Source organism: Mus caroli, chromosome 3 (genome assembly GCF_900094665.2).
Source record: "Mus caroli chromosome 3, CAROLI_EIJ_v1.1, whole genome shotgun sequence".
Lineage (NCBI taxonomy): Eukaryota > Metazoa > Chordata > Mammalia > Rodentia > Muridae > Mus > Mus caroli.
Window position 1 is genome coordinate 146,460,568 of NC_034572.1, and position 21,983 is coordinate 146,482,550.

Sequence of the window (21,983 nt, forward strand, 5' to 3'; positions counted from 1 at the left end):
TAGTTAAAGGCAGGACAGTGGACTACTGTGGTGACTAGTCACTGAGCTATAGTTAAAGGCAGGACAGTGAACTACTGTGGTGACTAGTTGCTAGTTAAAGGCAGGACAGTGGACTACTCTGGTGACTGTCAGTGTTCACTGCCAAACTGTCTAGATTTGGAATTACCTAGGAGACACATTCTGGGACGGGTGGTGAAGGTTTCCGCAGGGGTTTAAATGAGTAGCAAAGACCCACCTAGGTGGGTCTTTGAAATAATAATGAATAAATGATTTTAAAAAGACACAAATTCCTGCGTTATACCCAGCTACTCACTGCCCAGGGGTCCGACCACTGTTTGGCTAACCCCAGTAGGCAGTCTTCCTTTCTCTGGTTTGCCTGCCTCAGAGCCACCCGTGCCTTCTCAGCCATCCACCCCCTGTGGTCAGAGGTCACAGTTCCCCTTAACCCAGTAAATCAAAACTCTTGAAGCTTATAATTAATCAGTCAGATTTATATATCAGTAAATTCTCATTTAACAAGATGCCCACACAATAATTTCAGAGCCAATTGATAATGATATAAATTGCCCACCTAGATAAGACAAATTGTCCTGTAATTATCCACCCCTTATAATATAATCATAACCACCTGTGGCTATTTAAAGCCACACAGAATCTGGATCGTCCTGTTCCTCCTCCATCTTCCTTCCTCCCCTACCTGTCTCCACTGAAACTCCTAGCCCTGCCTCCCTTTTCCCTGTCCAATCACAGCCTTCTTGTTGCACTAACATTTAAATTAATTGGGGGAAACTGCTACAGGTGGCATCATGCCATGGCTGGGATCCCAGAATGAATAAACAGAGAAATAGAGGAAGCCACTTGAGGATCAACATTGATCCTTTCTGCTTCCTAACTGAGACCAACAACCTCCACTCCTAGAGGAACACCTTACTGCCATGATGGGCTGGGCTCCATCTTAAACTTCAAACCAAAATAAACCATTCTTCCTTTCTTTGAGTTGCTTTAGTTGGGCATTTTCTCACAGCAATGAGAAAGTAGCTAACATAAAAGAAGGAGAGAAGAGTCACCAAAATATCTATAAACCATCAAAGCATAGCCCTGTGCTGGGGCTGGAGCGGTGGCCCATGGGTTAAGAGTGCCTGCTGCTTCTGAATAGGACCTGAGTTCAGTTCCCAGCACTCACATCTAGTAACTCCCAACAGTGGGGAACTTCCAGGGGATCTGATGCCTCTGGTCGGTAGCTGTGCTCACATGCACATTCACACACGCAGACACATACCCACACACATATTTTAAAAATAATAAGAAGAAATCTCTTTCAAAAGGACAGCACAAGACACTGACAGGAACAGAGAGTGGCTAACTCCTTCCACCAGGCAGCTGTCAAGGAGCAGAGAGAACAGAGTGATAGTCGATTGCCCCGGTCACAGCCCCGGTCACAGCCCTGGTCACAGCCCCACTTAGCTAAGGGGAGCTGAGAGGCTGCTTTCCTCAGTGTTATGAGGTTACTAGCGGCAGGGTTTATATTGTTCCATTTTGGAATCTTGGAACAAAGACTCATAGGTTGTAAATCTTGGAATAAACTTCACCTGCTAGACCTAGATCCCTAAATGAATGAGAGATAGATAATTTCATCCTTTAAGCAGTAGATAAATGTATGTGATGTGCCTCCTGTGCCCCAAGTACTGTGGCAGATGACTGGGATCCAGGGAAGGGGCAGAACCAAAAAGCACACACACACACACACACACACACACACAGGGAGAAAGGGAGAGAGAGAGACAAAGACAGAGACAGAAATAGAGATCTACAGCCAGCAGAGACCCAGGCGTGCTATGTGGGAGTTGGGGTAACACCACCAGACTCTGGTTGGGGATCCCTGAAGCTTCTTTCTTCAAAAACATGAGCTCCAGGAACTGAAGACTGACCATTTTGAGCTGGGGCAATAGAGTAAGATAGACAATCTCAATGTCAATTTGATGAGATCCATAATCATCTGGGAGATGGGCCTGGCTGTGCAGTTATCTTGATTAGGTTAACTGGGAAAGAAAGGCTCACCCATACTGGCAGCACCATTCCCTAGGCATGAGTCCTTGAAGGTCAAACAGGAAAAGAGAGCTGAGCACAAGCATGTGCCAAGCTCTTCTTTCTGATTATCTGCCTCTTGACCTGCTGCCTCCAGCTCTGGCTACCTCCAGCCCCTACTGCTCCCGCTATGACACACAGTATAACCTGCGATGGTGAGCCAAAATGACCTCTCCCTCAGTTGATTCTGTCAGGTGGGGTTAGCATAACTATGAAATGAAAGGGAAAACATCCAAGCCAGGAAAACTGCACCTGTCAGCATCCAAATTTAGTGCCTCAGAAGGCTGCTGGGAACAGGCAACAGTGTAGGGCACACTGGGATGACTCTGCCAATTTAATTTTGTGGAGACACAGCTGCAATCATGTGTTTGCATACCATCTATATCACAGCAAAAGAATGTGAGGCCTCATGACAGAGTTGTGCAGTTGTGACAGATGCAGAAAATATTTACTAGTTAGCCGTCTATGGGGAGAAATGCCAAGCCTACACTAGAGCGTGGAGTGTAACCGCCAATGTAAATGTCCTCCCTGCGGGCCTCTTACAGCAGCACCCGGGTGCTAGGCAGACAGTAGCAGAAAGCAAAATGGAATGCCTAGCTGGGTTCACTGTGCTGAGCACTTTACAAGTCCGATTTGCAGCAACTGTCCCTGTGGCACCATGAAAGGAAGATGTACTTTCTCATCTTTATATCATGCTTTGGGGTGCCTGCTGGTAGGATATGTTTGTATCCATAATATTGTGAGCACTCAGGTTGCATGCCGTGGAGACCAGGGGTTGTGGTTCTCATCTGCAACTTTACAGCTCCTGCAGCATGCAGAATAAGCACACTCTATGGCAAGCCAAGCTGCACGGCAGCCCTTAAGGCCAAGTGCCAAAATAGAAGGCATGCTTCATCTGGCTACGGCATCCATTCTTGACTGAAAGCATGATAGTGCTCTGCAACGTGTAAGTATGCTTTGAGGGTTCATAACAGCAAAACCTTTCTGAACTTCTGCCCCATTTAAAATGTAGTACATGGACCCAGTGGAAACAGATACAGAAATTCACAGCCAAATATTAGAATGAACTCAGGAAGTCTTATGAAAGAGTTGGCAGGACTGAAGGACCTAAAGAGAACAAGGACTCCACAAAAAGGACCAAAAGACTCAAGTAACCTGGACCCTTGGAGGCTCCCAGAAACTGAACCACCCAGCGAAAAGCATCTTAGGAAGACATCATTTTTAAAAAGCACCTAAAAGGCAATACAAGATGGGAAGATACAGACAGGATCCTTATGGTTTCCATCTGCTCCAGGAACTGATCCGATCCTGTACCACAGGGCTCCATAGGCAAATAGCACTGGGAGAGGGCTGGTCTCCTAGTAGGCAAATAGCACTGGGAGAGAGCTGGTCTCCTAGTAGGCAAATAGCACTGGGAGAGAGCTGCTCTCCTAGGAGTGCCAACACACCTGTGAGCACAGGTAAGACCACCACTTCTGCTCAGTTTCCAGGTCAAAGAGGGACCTGCCCAGAGCCATCAGGACACAGGAACCAAGGAACAGCCAGGGACAGGATCCTTTCAGGTCCCATCTGCACCCAGAGCTGACCCTGTGCCACAGCTCTCCATACCCAAATTCCTCCTGGAGAGAACTGGTCTCCCAGGAGTACTAAAACACAGGCTTGCAGGAGGGACAAGCCACAGTCAGAAACAGCAAGACCAGCTAACACCAGAGGTAACCAGATGGCAAGAGGCAAGGGCAAGAACATAAGCAACAGAAAACAAAGCTACTTGGCATCATCAGAACCCAGTTCTCCCACCACAGTGAGCCCTGGATACCACAACACACCAGGAAAGCAAGCCTCTGAGTTAAAGTTACATCTCAGGATGATGATAGAGGACTTTAAGAAGAACATAAATAACTCCCTTTAAGAAATATAGGAGAACACAGGTAAACGGGTAGAAGCCCTTAAAGAGGAAACACAAAAATCCCTTAAAGAATTACAGGAAAACGCAACCAAACAGGTGAGGGAATTGATCCAGGACCTAAAAATGGAAATAGAAACAATAAAGAAATCACAAAGGGAGACAACCCTGGAGATAGAAAACCTAGGAAAGAGATAAGGAGTTATAGATTCAAGCATCATCACCAACAGAATACAAGAGATAGAAGAGAGAATCTCAGGTGCAGACGATCCATAGAAAGCATTGACACAACAATCAAAGAAAATGGAAAATGCAAAAAGCTCCCAACCCAAAACAAGCAGGAATCCAGGAAACAGTGAGAAGACCAAACCTAAGGATAATAAGTATAGAAAAGAGACAAGATTCCCAACTTAAAGAGCCAGTAAATATCTTCAACAAAATAATAGAAGAAAATTTCCCTAACCTAAAGAAAGAGATGCCCATAAACATACAAGAAGCCTACAGAACTCCAAATAGATTAGACCAGAAAAGAAATTCCTCCAGTCACATAAGAGTCAAAACAATAAATGCACAAAACAAAGAAAGAATATTAACAGCATAAGGGAAAGGGATCAAATAACATATAAAGGTAGACCTATCAGAATTACACCAGACTTCTCACCAGAGACTGTGAAAGCCAGAAGATCCTGGGCAGATATCATACAGACCCTAAGAGAACATAAATGCCAGCCCAGACTACTATACCCAGCAAAACTCTCAATAACTGAAGATGTAGAAACCAAGATATTCCATGACAAAAACAAATTTACACAATATCTTTCCACAAATCCAGCCCTACAAAAGATAATAGATGGAAAACAGCAACACCAGAAGGGAAAATACACCCTAGAAAAAGCAAGAAAGTAATCCTTCAACAAACCCAAAAGATGATAGCCACACAAACATAAAAATAACATCAAATATAAAAGGAAGCAACAGTCATTATTCCTTAATATATTTTAACATCAATGGATTCAATTCCCCAATAAAAAGACACAGACTAACAGATTGGAAACATAAACAGGACCCAGAATTTTGCTGCATACAGGAAACACAACTCAATGTCAAAGACAGACACTACCTCAGAGTAAAGGGCTAGAAAACAATTTCCCAAGCAAATTGTGGCAAGAAACAAGCTGTAGAAGCCATTCTAATATTGAATAAAATCAACTTCCAACCAAAAGTTACCAAAAAGTATAAGGAAGGAAACTTCATACTCATCAAAGGAAAAATCTACCAAGAAGGACTCTCAATTTTTTGTTATTTTGTTGGTGTGTCTTTTTTACTGTTTTTGTTTTGTGTTGTTCTTTTAAATGGGGGCTTACTATGTAGCTCCTGTCAGCCTCAAATGTATTATGTGGCCTAAACTGTCCTCACATCTGTCATCCAGCTGCCTTACCTGTCCAAGTGCTGGGATTACAGGTATGTGCATCCATGCTGGGCTCAGAATTCTGTATACAGTTTATAGGCAATAGACACAATGATAAGAATAATAAACTATGTGTCTTAGCTAGGGTTCCATTGCTCTGAAGAGACATTATGACCAAGGCAAACATTTAACTGGGGCTGTCTTAGAGTTTTAGTCCACTATCATCATAGTCTCAGAGGTTTAGTCCACTATCATCATAGCAGGAAGCATGGCAGCCTGCAGACAGACATGGAGAAGGAACTGAGAGTTCTGCATCTTGATCCAACAGCAACCAGGAGAGACTGGCTTCCAGGAAGCTAGAAGGAGGGTCTCAAAGCCTACCCCTTGTAATAATGCCACTCTCTATGTGCCAAGCATATTCAAACCACCACACTGTGGGTTTTTGATGTTGCTTGGGTTTATTTCACACAAGACAGTGTCATCTGGTTCATAATAGTGTTCTTCTCCCATCTCCTTCCAGCATTTGATATTTCTCAGGCTGCTCCTCAAGTTTTCTCTGTAGTGGAGAATGACCTCTGATCCCTAAGCATGTTAAAAACAGAGTATTTCACAAACCAACCAGTTTATAATGCCATAAGGGGTAAGTAATTTTGAACTGAACTCTATGGAGAATAATTCCGTAAATTAATTTTTTAATAAAAAAAAAAACAAAAAACATGCGGTATCAAAAGAGAAGCCAAGGACTGGGTTTGAAGCAGCAAGGCATTGATGTTTTCTAATGCTGGAAACTACCATTTCCATGACCACAGACATACTGCCAAGGATGAGGAGAGGAAAGAGATCATGGGGAGGGACTAAAGGACAATGAACAAGAGAATTAGACGATTATAGTTATCAACACATATGTCAACAAAGTTGACACAAGAACTATAACCACAAATTAAATTAATGAACCTAATCTTCAAAGAACTGAAGGCAACATAAATAGCTCTGTCGATTTCTAGAATGCAGAAAAATGAAAGGATTATGACTGCCATTACTACACAAGCTCTAGAGCACATTTTTACAGCCACATTCACAGCCTTCAACAATTCTTAAAAAAGATCGCACTTATATGACCAGGTACGGTTTGTTGTTGTTGTTGTTTTGGTTTTTTGGTGTAGACCTCTGAGCCATGCCATTTAGCTCATATCACAGGAAGCAACACTTGCGGCACTGTAAAAGCAAAACTGTGCACTTTACCCTCAACATGTCCAGCAAGGAATCTAATCTCAGAGTTCTTAAAGGGACAGACTGTCGTTCCCAGTTCTCCTTAACTCTGCAGTGATTACTAACCATCCATTTTCTGTGGTTTGTTTAACCCATTTGCCAAACACACTCAGCATCTGTTGTTAAAATTGTAAATGGTTGTTTTCAACACCTTTTAACTATTTTTTATCTGTTTGAAGGAATCTTTGCTACCAGTTTCCTCAGGAAATAACAATCTAGAACAAGGAACTTAAAATGATGTTAACTTGATACAGCTGAGGACATCTTGGAAGAGGAACCTCAATTGAGAAAATGCCTTCATCAAATTGACCTGTGGTCAGTCTTTAGGGCATTTTCTTGACTAATGATGGGTATGTGAGAACTCAGCCCACTGCCACCCTTGGGCAGGTGGTCTCAGACTGTAAGAAAGCAAAATGAACAAACCATGAAGAACAAGCCAGCAGGCATCACTCCTCCACAGCCTGAGAGTAGTAAAAAGTAAGCCATCTCCCCCGCCCCACCCCCTTACCTCTCTTTGCTTTGGGCATGATGTTTTAGTTCAGCAATAGAAACTAAGAAAAATGATAATGAATTTCCAGAGTTTTCAAGTGAATTCAAATAGTCTTCCGTAATTTTTATAGAGAGAAAACTGAAAACAGATCTCATTTAAATGCTGTGTATTTTCAAATTGCACTTAGATAAAAATAAAGCCATGGCAACCAATAGGGATGAAAAACCCAGGTATGCACAGGTGTGTGAATGATAATTTACAAATACAAGGAACTGTTGCTAAGCAGGAAAAGAAAGATTCTATCCAATGAGACAATGTGAACTGAGAGGACTTCATGTCCAATGGAATCTACCCATCCTACCTTACACACTGATGCTCCCACAGAGCTGAGGCTGCTGGCATAGGCAAGGGAGGGGAGAGCAGAATGGTAGTTGCTGCAGTGAGGGAAATGGAGGAGAGGTGCTATTAAAGGGCTAAGCTGCAGTGTAGAGCACAGGACAGCTCTGCAGGAAGTAACGACAAAGGCAACAGGAGCCCAGCACAGGGCAGCTCTAAAAGACTTAACAATGTGAACAAACCAATGTGAGTGCAGCACAGGACAGCTCTGCAGGCAGTAACAAAGTGAACAAAGGCAAAGGACAGCTCTGCAGACAGTAACAATGTGAACAAACAAATGCAACAACATTACTGAGGTGTGCACTGAATGTGACTAGTATGACAGATTCAGTTACACTTTTAAAACCACCATTATAAACAGATGTGTGAAATGTTTCTTCATTTACACTTCATTTGTCATTCATTTGACAAGAAGTCAGAGCACCAAGCCAAGGAACCTCCACCCTTCCCTCCTCTCATTAGCCTCTGGCTCTTTTTTCCAGAGAAGTGAAACTTCTGTTTTGACAGGATTAAATGAACAGGAAGGAGTACAGGAGAGGAAGCCTTTAAATTTTCCTTGAAACTGAGATGCTAACTCCCAGAAGGCCAATGAGGTTCTAAACCCGAAACACCCACGCGATCAGTGTTAATAACTCACATACACACACCAGACAAATTCCCTCATCTGCTTACTATGCATGAGTGTGTGCAATTATGCCCGCCGTGCAACACACAAACCATACACTGCAGAGCACCCATCAAGTTAATGCATAATGTAGTCTCACATGGATAATTGATAACTGAATATTGACTAGCTAGCAGAAATATGTTATTTCAACACTTTGTATTTTCATTATTAAGCAAGGAAGCTGGCATATATATGACTACATTATTGAATGAAATAGCTGAAGTGGAAGATATTTGAAATTGAGGCCTGAACTTGCTCATTTTCAACACCACAGCCTTTGGGAAGTGACGATACACACACTTGACTGGTGGGCGGCTGGCTGTGTCAAGCACTGTTAATGTCACCACATATGAGGAGGTGTCAGGGTTAAAGAGCTTTCCCATAAGTGTGAGGATGTGAGTTCAGAAATGCCTTGTGAACAAGGTGGACATGGGATTCACAAAGTAAGCTGGCTAACAAGATTACATGCATTGATGGGCTTTGGATTTGATTGCGACACCCTGCCCAACTGAATAAGGTGGAGGAGTGATGGGGATGATTTGTGACATCCACTTCAGGCCTCTACATACATATGCACCCACGTGCCCATATACCCACATATACATGAGCCCACACACATGCAAACATGTACACACATACACACACACAAGTGGAAAAACAAAATAAAGTTTTACCATAAAGTGCAGAAGATCACTAGGCCTTTAGAGAATCCTGGTGGAAGCATAGTTAAAAGCTGTCAATCAGTCAAGAGCCAAAGAGGTAGAAGCATTGATCACTGGAGCCCTGATGTCACCAATATGGAGTCCCTCTGGTTGACTAAAAACTCTTGGCAGTAGACTGAAAGTCTGCCTCCCTTAAGTGTGTAAGTATGTGCGTTCGGGGAGAACGAGAGAGTAAGTCTCTGCCTCCCATTTACTTGGTGACTGCTATTCATCATGTCTGTTTAGGAAATTTCCCCCTGGGCCAATGAGCTCAAGGCTCTTTCCCACTTTCTCTTCTATTAGATTCAGTGTATCTGGTTTTATGTTGAGGTCCTTGATCCACTTGGACTTGAGCTTTGTACAAGGTGACAAATATGGGTCTGTTTTCATTCTTCTACATACAGACAGCCAGCTAGACCAGAACCATCTATTGACGATGCTTCATTTTTTCCACCGTATATTTTTTGGCGTCTCTGACAAGGAACAAGTGACAGTAAGTGTATGGCTTTATTTCTGGGTCTTCAATTCTATTCCATTGATCAACGGGTCTGTCTCTGTACCAATACCATACAGTTTTGTTTTTTATCACTATTGCTCTGTAGTAAAGCTTGAGGTTAGGAATTGTGATTCCCCCAGCTGTTCTTTTATTGTTAAGAATTGTTTTCACTATTCTGGGTTTTTTGCCTTTCCAGATGAATTTGAGAATTTTTCTTTCCATGTCTTTGAAGAAGTGTGTAGGGATTTTGATGGGGGATTGCATTGAATCTGTAGATTGCCATTTTTACTATGTTAATTCTGCCAATCCATGAGCTCGGGAGATCTCTCCATTTTCTGATATCCTCTTTGATTTCTTTCTTGAGAGACTTGAAGTTATTGTCATACAGAACTTTCACTTGTTTGGTTAGAGCTACCACGAGATATTTTATGCTATTTGTGGCTATTGTGAAGGGGAACTGTTTCCCTAATTTCGTTCTCAGCTTGTTTATTCTCTGTATAAAGGAAGGCTACTGATTTATTTAAGTTAATTTTATATCCAGCCACTTTGCTGAAGTTGTTTATCAGCTGGAGAAGTTCTCTGGTAGAATTTTTGGGGTTGCTTATGTATACTATCATATCATCTTCAAATAGTGATACCTTTATTTTTTCTTTACCAATTTGTATCCCCTTTATCTCCTTTTGTTGTCTTATTGTTCTAGCTAACACTTCGAGTACTATATTAGATATGGGGAGTGTGGGCATCCTTGTCTTGTCCTGATTTCAGTGGGATTGCTTCAAGTATGTCTCCATTTAATTTGATATTGGCTACTGGTTTCCAGTAAATTGCTTTTATTATGCTTTTAACATGAAGGAGTGTTGTATTTTGTTAAATGCTTTTTCAGCATCTAAGGAGATGATCATGTGATTTTTTTTCTTTGAGTTTGTTTATATAGTGGAGTCTTTACTTGAATGCTGACAGACAATGATCAGGAAGGGTGGAATGGCTCGACAGCAAAGGAGCAGAAAGGGGCTGCTGTCTCAGGATCCCCTTTAGTGCCCATACCTACAGTAACTTAAGGCCCCACTTTCCAAGGTTCTGCCACCCACCCTAGTGCAGCAGATGCTAGACACCAGGTGTCAGTGCCTGTGCTTTTTGGAGTCACTCATGATCTAATGTGGTGGCAAGTAGGAGGAGATGGCTGAGATGAAGGCCAGTGCAACCCAGTGGCTCTCCTCAATGTTCTCCTTGACAAGCTGGGAATGAAGACTGGGAATGGAGACTGGGAATGGAGACTGGGAATGGAGACTGTAGTCAGTATTTTGACTTAGGATGATTAAAACCTGTTGGGAGTGGATGAGAAATCTGGGATCCTGTTGCTTTCTGCACGGGTACAGATGAATGTTCAGGAAATCATGTGGTGGAGCTGGGGTGTCTTTGATGGACGTTTGCTCATGGCGCCCCAGTAACTTCCATTTTCAGCACCACATTCTCTAGAACGGCAGCCGTGCTACCCACCTCACTCTTCCCCATGGTCTTCCACAGCTTGACTTCTCTTCTGCATTCAGCAATGCCTGATTATCATATCTGACTTACCAATAGCAGTCTGTTTGGTTTCCCCCCCTCTCCACCCCAGAGTGCTGTGAGTTCATTTATAGATTTTTCCTTTTCCCTCCTGCTCACTGTTATGTCCCCAGAGCTTGGGTACAGATAGGCCAGTGCATAGCAGGCAATGTTCATGATCACTTAATCAGTTTTGGCCTCTACATCTGGATCCCACCAAGGGCTACCTAACTAGATCAATTTTCCTTCTATAAAGACAGAAGTATGAGTCCAGGAAATAAAAATGATAGTGGGCAGAACCAAGGACTATCCGGAATACAGAATCCAGAGCATTTAACGAGTTAATAAATAGCCAGGAGAGGATAGAAGAGAGCCAGAGATGTGAAGCTGAGTCTGGTTTTCAGAATGAGTGATCTGGAAAGGCAGGACCTGTAGGCAGTAACACCCAGGGACCCTGTCAACCAGCAGGCTTGGAATATCATCAAGGAATAGTCTAGAAACTGGTCAACTTTATAATTATAATTTCCTATGAAATATGACTTCACTCCATAACGTGTTATTTTGTAAAACAGTGAAGAAGCTTGGTAGACCGCGGCATTCCAAATCACCACTGGAACGCCAACAGTGCCCACGCAAGAGGCACTGCCATATGGGAAGGCAAGACAGAGCGAGGCAGAACAAAGGAAAGCTGACTTTGATAGATTAAACTCCTGACTTGATAAATGGTTCATGCAGATCAGCAGCGAGAAGGCCTGAGAGCCAACAAGAAGAGCCAAGAATAACCTTCTAGTTTAAGACTGAATGAATGATACAGCCGTGACTTTGGAAAGCCCTCAGCCATGATCATGAAATATGTATCAGAAGCACTGACTGGATGGCTGACGTGTGAAGTTTCCTCCTTGGCTGTGATGAGTTGTACTTCTTTTCCGATACAGAGTGAGCCAAATTCATAGTATGGATTCTACGTTTTATAATTCTTCCAGTATAAATTGTTTCAAACCAAGCAAAATCCCAAACACACTGTTTCTTGGTTGGTAGAGAAGGTGGCAGTCTATAAGAGATCTAAGCCAGCAGATTTAGGCTCTCCATCACGCAGAAAAATCACACGGCAAAACTCACAGTGGAAGAGAAAGCCACTGCACAGTACAGGCATAGCCGAAAGGAAAGGCATTAAATGGAAATTATCTTTCATATGAATACACACAATTTCCACTTGATTTATCCACAATTGATATATATATTATTCGCCAACTGGAAAAAAAAAATAAAAGCATTTCTTTCAAAGAATGCTCACTGGTCCAAAGCTTGTGGGTTGTATTTAAGAAAATTTAACAGTACATCATTTGTACTGAGAGAAATTCATCCATGGGGGTATTTTTTATTTCATCCCAAATAATTTCAAATGTAAGAGGGGAGCAGGGGTCAGTATGGCTTCTTTGCAAACAGCTAAAGGCCAAGCAATCATTATCAGCCAGATATGGCACCATGTTAACCCTGTTTTTAAATTAATACTTCTGTTAATTCCTTGAGAATTTCTTACAACATATTTTGATCATATCCATCCCTATAACTTCTCTCAGATCTATTCTCTACATCATCATAACCATCCAACTGTGAGGGACAATTCTCCTCTTCCTCAACCCAACAGATCCTTCAGAAAGGAAGTAGGACCCAGCCAAGGAGGCAAGGTGGGTGTCCACAACACAGCTGGAGGGACTCACACCCCAGGATTTGAAACTGGCTTGGTCCCTCCATAGGACCACACTCACTAAGTCACTGGAGGCTAAGGTGGGAGCAGGACACTGAGGGAGAAGAGGAAGGAGTAAGGTGGACATCCAGGATCCTCCATATCCCCTATGCATCCGAGAGGGAGAAGAGGAAGGAGTAAGGTGGATGTCCAAGTCCCTCCATATCACCTCTGCATCCATGATCTTTATTCTCAAGCATTTGAGGGAAACGCAACCCTGGCATGATGATATCTGAAAGGGAGCCTGGGAAGAAGCTGAAAACAACAGAGCAGCCAAAGCAACAGTGTCCCCAGATCATCATTCTCCATTGATGCTCAAGACCTGTCAGTAGGCTGGGGAGACAGGCTGGGGCTCTAAAGCTCAAAGGGTTCTGGGTATCTTTGTCTTTGAGACTTGCCAGAAGTGATGGCAGACCTCTTCTTGTGGCTGACCCCACCTTAGGCCTTTGAGAAAGACATGGTTTTGTTGTCCTTGATGTTTACAGTTTGGGGGAATGATGGCTCTCAAGGGTCCTCAAAGGTACAGTTCTGTAAGTCTTCTACAGACACACACCTCACAATGCTGTCTTACTGGGACCACACCCAGTTACCCCTCATCCTTACCCCCCACAAACTCAAACTAAGCTGAGATCTCACAATTGGCTGAACTTCTACCATAATCTGCATCAAAACAAACAAGTGGACCCAACAGAGTAACGTGGCCCCTGGAGGGGAGCAGCACCCTTATTTATGGTCTAAGGAGAACCTGTCTGAGGGAATGAGCTGAGGTTTCTAAGGCAAGAACAGCCAACCACGTGAAGATGAATCTGAAGTGTTTGGGTGGGAGAAACATCAGTACACCATGGCGGGAATGGGCATCACGTTCTGGGTCTACAGGCCAGTGACACAGAAGTGAAGACGCTGACGCCAGGGCTCTCACTGCAGACGAAGCTAGAGGGAAACTTTAAGGCAGGAATAAAGTGGTCTGGCTTATATTTTTAAAAGATCTCTTGATGACATGATGGGATAGTAAGGCAAGTGTGAGCACAAGACCAGGCTGCAATCTCTGTGGAAACCAATGGTGCCAGGAATGACTGGGGGCCAAGGTAACTCCAGAAAGGTGGGCAGGTAAAGAGGGGACATTGGATGGCACGCTTGAGGACACGTAGATGAAGGCTTGCATTGATACAACGAGGACACATGCTAGTTCTCTGGCTTGGGAAAGACAGAAGGTGGCAGTGCACTTACAGGCAAAGGAAGACTGGAGAAAAAGTGTGGAGAAGAAACCATTTTGAACACATAGCTAATTAAGGGAACAATAGTGCATCCAAACAGGAAGGTCAGCAGGTAATGGGAGACTCACATCAGAACTCCAGGTAGGTCTCTGCTGCCCAGCCTGTTCTGCCACGCTGGGATATGCTGTCTTTTGAGACGAGTCTCTCAAAATCCCTCTGCCCCAACACATGCACTCACGCACGCACGCACGCACGCACGCACGCACGCACGCACGTATGCACGCATGTACGTAAGCACCAGCCAAGCCGATGAAGAAGGAAGGGCAAGTCTGAGCCCGACTTCCTACTAAACACAGAGCCTGAGAATATTCAGGGACTGAAGTGTGGGGAAAGGAGAGTGAAGACTAGCTCATAGCAGGTGAAGCTAAGAGGGTCTAGAGAGCTCGCCCGCTGCAGAACACAGGTGAAGTAGGTTAAGTCTGACGGGTTTACTTGGGTTTTCCCTGGGTTCCATCCCGGCTAGAGGTGTACAGTTGTACAGAAGGATTTAAAATGATTGAATTGGATGAGGTCACCGAGGAATAAAATATCAAAGGGGCTCAAGCTCCTTAGCACTTTAGCAATTAGATCCTGGACAGAGGTAAAGAAGCAAGGCAAACGGGGGTGGAGGTGGGGTGGGGGGGAGCCAGTTAGGCAGGGAGAATGTGAGAGATGTGAGCAGCAACGCATGGTTTACATTCATCTGTGAATGTAAACCTGTGAGGAAGTGGCACCCAGCTCTGAAAGCATCAGACAGCCCATGTGGTCACATGCTGAACAGCAGTGTCATCCCAGGACAATGCAGGGACACCTGCCTAGGCAACGGCAACGTCACTGTTGACACTAACAGGGGCACTTGTGCAATAAGGGGGTGACATGGGGCTGTGGGGTAAGCTCACTGGTAGGACAAATGATTTGTACACACACACATGCTATGGATTCAGTCCTTGGTCCCATGAAATGAGTCCATTGATGATATAAAACTTGGAAATCATCTAACGAATGAGAACAAGAAAGAAAGCAAAAGCAAAAAGAACTCAACAATGGCACTATTTGGTCACCATGATATCCATGCTTCTCCACGTTCCCCTTCCATTTGTGACCCTCTCTCTGAGCCAGCTTAGACTGACGGGAACCCTGGCTATTCTTTCACCCCAATGAAATTCTAATGCCACAGACGAACTGTTCTTGGCACCCAAGGTGTCCTGTGGATGTCAAAAGCTCTAGATGCTCAAGTCCCTTGCCTACAGTTAAGTGTTTGTGTATAACTTATGTGCACCCTGCTGCAGGCTTTCGATAATCACTATAATACACGGTTTGATAGAAATTCTAAGCAAACATCGTGAGACTGTATTGGTCAGAAGCAACTTTCGTTTTCTTCCCCCTAACATGTTCAAAGCACATTTGGCTAATTTCTGTTTATGTACTACTGCTTTTGATTTTGCTTTTGCTTTTGCTTTTGCTTTTGCTTTTGCTTTTGACTGAAAATTATACCACTAAAGATCTTCCGCCTCCCCCCCATTTCCAGCCTCCTGAAAATCGATTTTCTCCCCCTCTGGATATGACATTCCCACGGTTGAGAATTCATGCATTATAATTGTATGCTGTCGCTGCATTTAGATAAAATTACATGGCTTGCTCATCATTACAGTGGTCATCTAATTTATTTTTTCAGCTGATGTATTCTTTAGCAAGACAACAGCAGGTCCCAGGCTGACCAGGATCTATGGTTTTTCTACTCATCCCGAGCTCTGAAAAGAAATAAAGACGTTAAGGATAACATTGTCCACACCGGACTCTCCTGGACACATAAATCTGATACTGCATTTGCAAAAAAAAAAGCAAAAACAAAACAAAACAAAAAAAAACATGTCAAACTGGGAACAGGGAAAGATGTCTATCTGACAAAGAAAGTAAAAACAAAGCAAAGCAAATCAAAGTTAGAAACACATATAAAAACCTAAGCACAGTGGGATTAAATGTGCCATATAGAACATGAGACACCTGATATGAAGACAATCTAGATTCGAAGATTATCTTCCCGAGTATTTTTAAGCTTGGAAACCACAGTAGTATGAGAACCACAAAAGAAACTAAAAATGGGGTCAATGAAATATCTCCAAAAGGAAATCAAATCAAATGTTTCCTTCAAGAGGTATTGTCTATCATCAAAAGAAAAGACAAACCAAAGGAAACAAACAACAACAAAAATTCTAATAGCTATACAACATTGAGTTTCATGTTTTTCAAGACGAAGAAAAGGAAGACGCTCAACCAAGTGTATCAGACTAGCGAAAGCGGGATGCTGCTCATGAAAAGCCTCCCACGCACAGCGCTATGGCTGCGCTCAGCTCACACAGCAATCCAGACGTGCACATCCCTGGGACTGACTGCAGGGAACATGCTGAGTCCTGAGATGTGGGACAGAAAGGGCCTTGCCTCTCCACATGCTACTCTCAACTTTGGTGCCTGGCTTAGTACTGTCCTTCATCACTGAGCCTCAAGAGAGTGACAGGAGAATACAATGCTGCAAATCCTCCACATTATCAAAGTGACAAATGTGTCGGGAACCCAAGATGTTGAAAACAGCAAGTTCAGTTATTAGCCCCATAACACTTGCTAGTATTTGCTTCATGTCAGCCTCACCCATACTTAGACTGTAAAAACACTAAATTTTATGTTTTACATAAGACAAAACAATGATGTTAACACATGTTCATAAGTTTAACCCACATTAGAGTTGGAATAATAAAAAGATGAGCTGGTGGCCCCACCACTCACCTGCGGTGAGGTGGTATGGGTGAGGGAGAGAGACCCTTCCTCCATACCTTGCTTCTGGTCGCCTATGGCAGGCAGGAGATCTGTCCCTGGTGTCGTGAGAGATTAAGAACTGGTCTTGCCCATCACTGGCTGCAGGACTTGGTGGGGGACCCCACACTTTGCCCAGACAGCACAGTAGAACTGGCCCTGGTGGTATGGGCACAGGAGAGAGCTGGAAGGTTGATCAACTCAGCTACCACCCAGGCCCAGATCCAGAGCTTTGAGTTGGCCCACCCAACATCTATCCCATCTATGAACTGCTGCAGCCAGTCCAAAGTTGCAGGATCTCCATGACACAGGACAACAACAGGATGTCTGAAAGGAGTCCTGTGAGAATCCAGTCATCGTCCTGTAGCAGAAGCCAGAGGCCTTGAGCCAGACCAATGACTCATTGCAATGAACATTTACACGTAAAGAAGTGTGAACAAATGGGTGTACTATGGGACACACTGTAACACACTACCGCTTCCATAATGAGATTTTTTTTTAAAGTTTTTATTTTGTTTATTTTTGTTTTATATTTTCTTTGGGAGAAGAGGTTGCAAGGGTGCAGGGCAGATAGGAGGGGGACTAGGGTGCATGATGTGAAATTCTCAAAAAATCAATACAATGTTTTTTTTTTAAAGATGAGCTGGATCCCCTTCTAATAGAGAGGCATCAACAAACAATGCCTATGATTGACTTTAATATAGAGGTACAGATAAGTAATGTCTATAGTTGATCAATCAATGGGTAGTAAGAAACAAAAGCATATTTTTTTCTTGCCTATTTTGTTATAAATCTAAGACAGAATTCAAATTTAGCCATCTTATTGACAATTCAGACAATTCAGTTCTGCACTGGCATCTCACTCTGTAGCCCAGTCTATCCTACAGCTCCTGGTCCTGCTTCCTCATCCTCCAAGTGTTGAGATTCCTGGCAGGAGCAAGGCGCCATACCCAATTTTGATGATTCTAGTTAGATAGGCCACTGTTCTAGAGCTAAAGACATCTGTGTCAGCGACTGCTTTCAGACGTGTCACTCAGAGAGCACTTCCAACGTCCTTACTCATGACCTTATCCAGTTTTAGTTGTAACTTTAAAACAATGAAGGCTTAAATATGTCTTTTGAACCCAGTACTTAATAAATCTTGCAAGGGAGCTATAAGCACGAGTCACTATTTTAACCTTGTTTTAAAAATGTAGCTTTCGAAGTAAGTTGGATTTTTCCCTCAGTGTTTTGTTTGTTTTTGTTCTGTTTCACTTTTTATTTCTGCTTTGATTTTGAGGTAGGATCTTTGTAAACTGGGCTGGTGTGGAACTCATTACAAAGCCCAGGATGATCTTCAAATTCCGATCTTTCCGCCTCCACCTCTCACATGCTGGAATCATAGGCACGGCCTTTTTATTATTGTTAGTTTTTATCTTGAAAAACTTTAAGCCAGTACCAAATGAAATGGATAAGAGGATATACATAGTATCCTATCCCTACATTGTATCCCTATCCCTACACTCACAGGTATACTATAACATTTAACATTTTTATATAGTCTATCACTTAGCAATTCTATATATGCGTATGTGTTAAAGTATTTCAAAATACATTGTAGAACCCATGATCTTTCATAATATGTACCACAAACAGAAAATTTAAGAATAAAACATTTCTATGGAGCTAGAGTGACACTCAACAGTTAGAAGTGCTTTCTACAGAGGATACAAGTTCAGTTCCCAGCATCCACAACCACCTGTAACTCCAGCCCCAGGGGTCTGATGCCTTCTTCTGAACCCTAGGGGCACCATCTCTCACAAGTATATAATAACGTGTACACATAAGTGAAAATAAAATACAGTCTTTAAAATTAAACACTACTGTATACTATTTAGTTCACATTCAAATCCTACCAGATCAAAACTACATCAATCCAGTTTGCCATTTTTCAGTTTCTGTAATCATGCTCTATACAATGCTATTTATATATAAACATTAAGTATGATTCTAGGTTAGGACATTAGCAGCCTCAAAGGTGAGAGGGCAGAAAGGGAATGTCCTGAGCTGAGGATGGAGAAGAGCTGCTCAGAGCGAGGGACCAGAGACTGGCAACTAAGTTTATCACTAAAACCTACAACTCAAAACTGCAGAAACGTCCAAGCTGTGATGCAATCATGTGATTCTGAGAAGGAAAAGAAAGGTCAGATTATGAGCCCAGGCCTCTTCTTTTTACACAGGGACATCAACATCAAAAATCAATTAAACCAAAGAACAGGAAAACACAGAAACAGTCCCCCTTTGGCACCCACTGTTACCTCCATCCAAATGTGTACAAAATCATTAAACTGTGAGCACCATAAACAATTCTCCTTTCCTAAATGATGTACAGTTCTACATAATGTAGAGAAATCTCACCTTATCTGGCCTGGCCCCTCCAAGGATCTAAGTCATAAAGTTATTTTTCTGTCTGTGTTATATTTGCAGGCCAACTGTCAAGGTATTATGGTATATAATGGCTAATCTTCATTATCAGTTTGACTGGATTTACAGTCACCCAGGAGACACACCTCTGAGACTGTCTTTGAGGGTGCTTTTAGAGACGCCTATTGGGACATGGAAGACTCACCCTAAATGTGAGTGGCATCATTCCTTATGCTGAGTCAAAGCCTGGATCAAAAGGAAAAGAGAAAGCCAGTTAATCTCTCTGCTTCCTGACTCTGGATGCAATGTGACCAGCTGCCTCACGGTCCTGCCCCCACAGCTGGAGCTGTCCTCACCACCACAATGCCTGCATCATGCTGACTGTAGCTTCCAACCATGATCATCCAAAATATATCCTCCCTCCCTTAACATTGCCAAGATGCTATCACAGCAATGGCTGAAGAAGATACAGTGTCAGCTTCAGGTTTCCATCAGTACAACTGTTCCAATGTTCAAGAGCAGAAATGCTAAGGAGACAAGATGAACCAAGCATAGAAGGACAGAGGACCTCTGCTCTATGCAGCAATGATGCAGGACATACAGGAAAAAAAAAAAAACCCATAGCACACAGCAGTGTTCAGAAGGTCTTCAGCTTCAGGTCTCAGCAACTGCAGATCTCAGCTGTGGACCTTCCACATGTCCCCATGCACAGGAAGGGACATCATGTCCCCTTATCTGCAGACACTAACCCAGGTTAGCAGGCATCTCCCTGAAGGTCTTCCTATGTTGTCTTTACACTGACGGCCACTCTCTGCCCCTGTGGGGTTTCACTTCTTCAAGAGTCTCAAACACAAAAAGCAGCCTCAGAGAAAGCAAGGGGGAGGTGGGACATGCCAAAGGGACATGATAGGGAACACACATCACCATTAAAGGAATCTTAAAAATGGGTTGTCCCTGTGGCACCTGACTCGCCATCTTTGCACAGTGGATCTGGCATTCAACTGACATACACTGCTGAGCATCCTACAGGAATTCTACCCTTCCCCAAGGCGCATTTAGGTTAGATCCCTTGTTGGTCTCCAGTGCAAGGCCCCCCAGTGGTATCTGACTTATGTAATGAGATCCAAGTAACCGCCCAAGACCGGATTCTCTTCTTTAAAAAGACATTCAAGGTCTGGAGGTTTTATTGTGAGAGAACAGAGCGCTTCTCCTCCACTTGCTCTTCGCTCTTGCACTCTCAGCCACATGCACATTTGTTTCTTTTGTAAAAATTTATAAAGAGAAGCTCAAAACATCTTTGGCTTTGACTATGACATTTCTGTTTTAAAGCATCTACTCTGATGGACACATCAACCACATGGTCTAGTGTATTTTTCAGAAGACCCAAGTATTGTGTAACAGAGAGGAAGGCGCTTTGTTAGTTTGGTGCGTGGGTTAGTACACGAAGCACAACACAGACACATTCCACGGAAGCCTGACTGGACAGAAACTTCTGCACACAAAGCTCCTGAGACCTCAGAGCGCAATCTCACCCTCAAACCACCTCTCCATCTATGTGCATCATCCTCATCTGCTTGAGCTGCATAAAACTGGCACCAGCAGTTTCAAAATTCTTGGTTTTCAGGAAAGAAAGAAGATTAGAAAAATCTATCACGCCAAGGTAATTTCAATTTCTGCAGCCTCGCTGTGTCTCGGGAGATCTCAGTCTCACGTGGTTTGGGAGAGGGGTGGCTACGCCCGGCATACAGAGCTTCAAATTAGAGTGAGTAAATGGAGACTTGGCTCCGTGCTTTTGAAAGGCTGCCAAGCTCTGCTCAGCTGTCTTTTCTACATCAACTCTCATGTGCGAAGGAAATCAGAGAGAACAAGTTGTTGAGAACGATGCTCTTCCGCATGTGAAATGTACAGAAATCACAGGTGGTCTCCCGGACTAAATTAGACTTTCAGGGTAAATCAATAGGGTCAGCAAGTGCGGGAGGCAATAAAACTAGACCAGACCAGTCACGGCTAAATAATAAGTTATCCCTGTCAATGTGGAATCTTAGAAAAATAAGTGGCGGAGGCCACTTTCCAAGCGTACTCTGTATGGGCTATTTTAATTGGCAGGATGCTCTAAGAATAAAATTCTCTTCATGGCAAGTTCTCTCTGAGTTTCTAGAGCATAGATTTTGAGCACCAATGGGAGAAGAGGGTTTTCTCATTGTACAACTGGTAGAGTGTATTCAAATCCAATGTTTACAGATCTCTAAGTTTCATTCTCATTATGAGGCTTCTCAAATAAAACTCAAGCACACATTATAATCCATTAGACACTGGGTGTGTTGGGTTATGCATGCAGGGAGACCAGAGGTCGAGGTTGGGAGTTGTCCTGTATGGTGCTGTGCTCTTTGTGTCTCTCTGTCTCTCTCAGCCTGTCTCTGTGTCTGTCTGTCTGTCTCATTCCAGGACCTTACCTCTCTCTGCACTAGTCAGTTCCAGGGTTTTCTGAGCAGGTGCTGGGGACAGACCTGCAGGTCTTCATGATTGTACAGCCAAGCACCTGACCAAGCCATCTCCCTGGCCCTTGTCATTTTTTTTTTAACATAGTACTCTATAAATTACATGAGAGAGTCAATAATATATCATAAAACAGGTTTTCAGTTAGATTATTTTGACAACGGTCGGTGACCTTAAGTATTCTAAGCTCATTTAAAGAAGTCTAAGCCTGATGTGTTCTGTTTTTTCCTTCTCTCTTCTCTCCTCCCTCCCCCTCTGTGGCCTCCCTTCCCCCCAGCCTGGAACCTGCCTGCTCAAGGGTGGAGCTACCGGCTCATTC

General features: G+C 43.2%; 1 protein-coding gene across 10 annotated transcripts in view; it reads right to left on the reverse strand.

The window, feature by feature from the left end:
• Window positions 1–21,983, reverse strand: part of St6galnac3 (ST6 N-acetylgalactosaminide alpha-2,6-sialyltransferase 3) — a 513,109-nt gene that overhangs the window by 253,954 nt on the left and 237,172 nt on the right. The window contains exons 1-2 of one of the 10 annotated variants that reach the window (XM_029475448.1): window positions 20,701–20,961; window positions 19,374–19,414 (exon numbers count right to left, since the gene is read on the reverse strand). The exons of the other annotated variants lie outside the window; for them this stretch is intronic. Coding sequence (XP_029331308.1) covers window positions 19,374–19,394 — 21 coding nt within the window. The 5' untranslated portion in view covers window positions 19,395–19,414; window positions 20,701–20,961. Of the gene's footprint in view, window positions 1–19,373; window positions 19,415–20,700; window positions 20,962–21,983 lie in introns of those variants that run through there. 10 annotated transcript variants of the gene reach the window in all.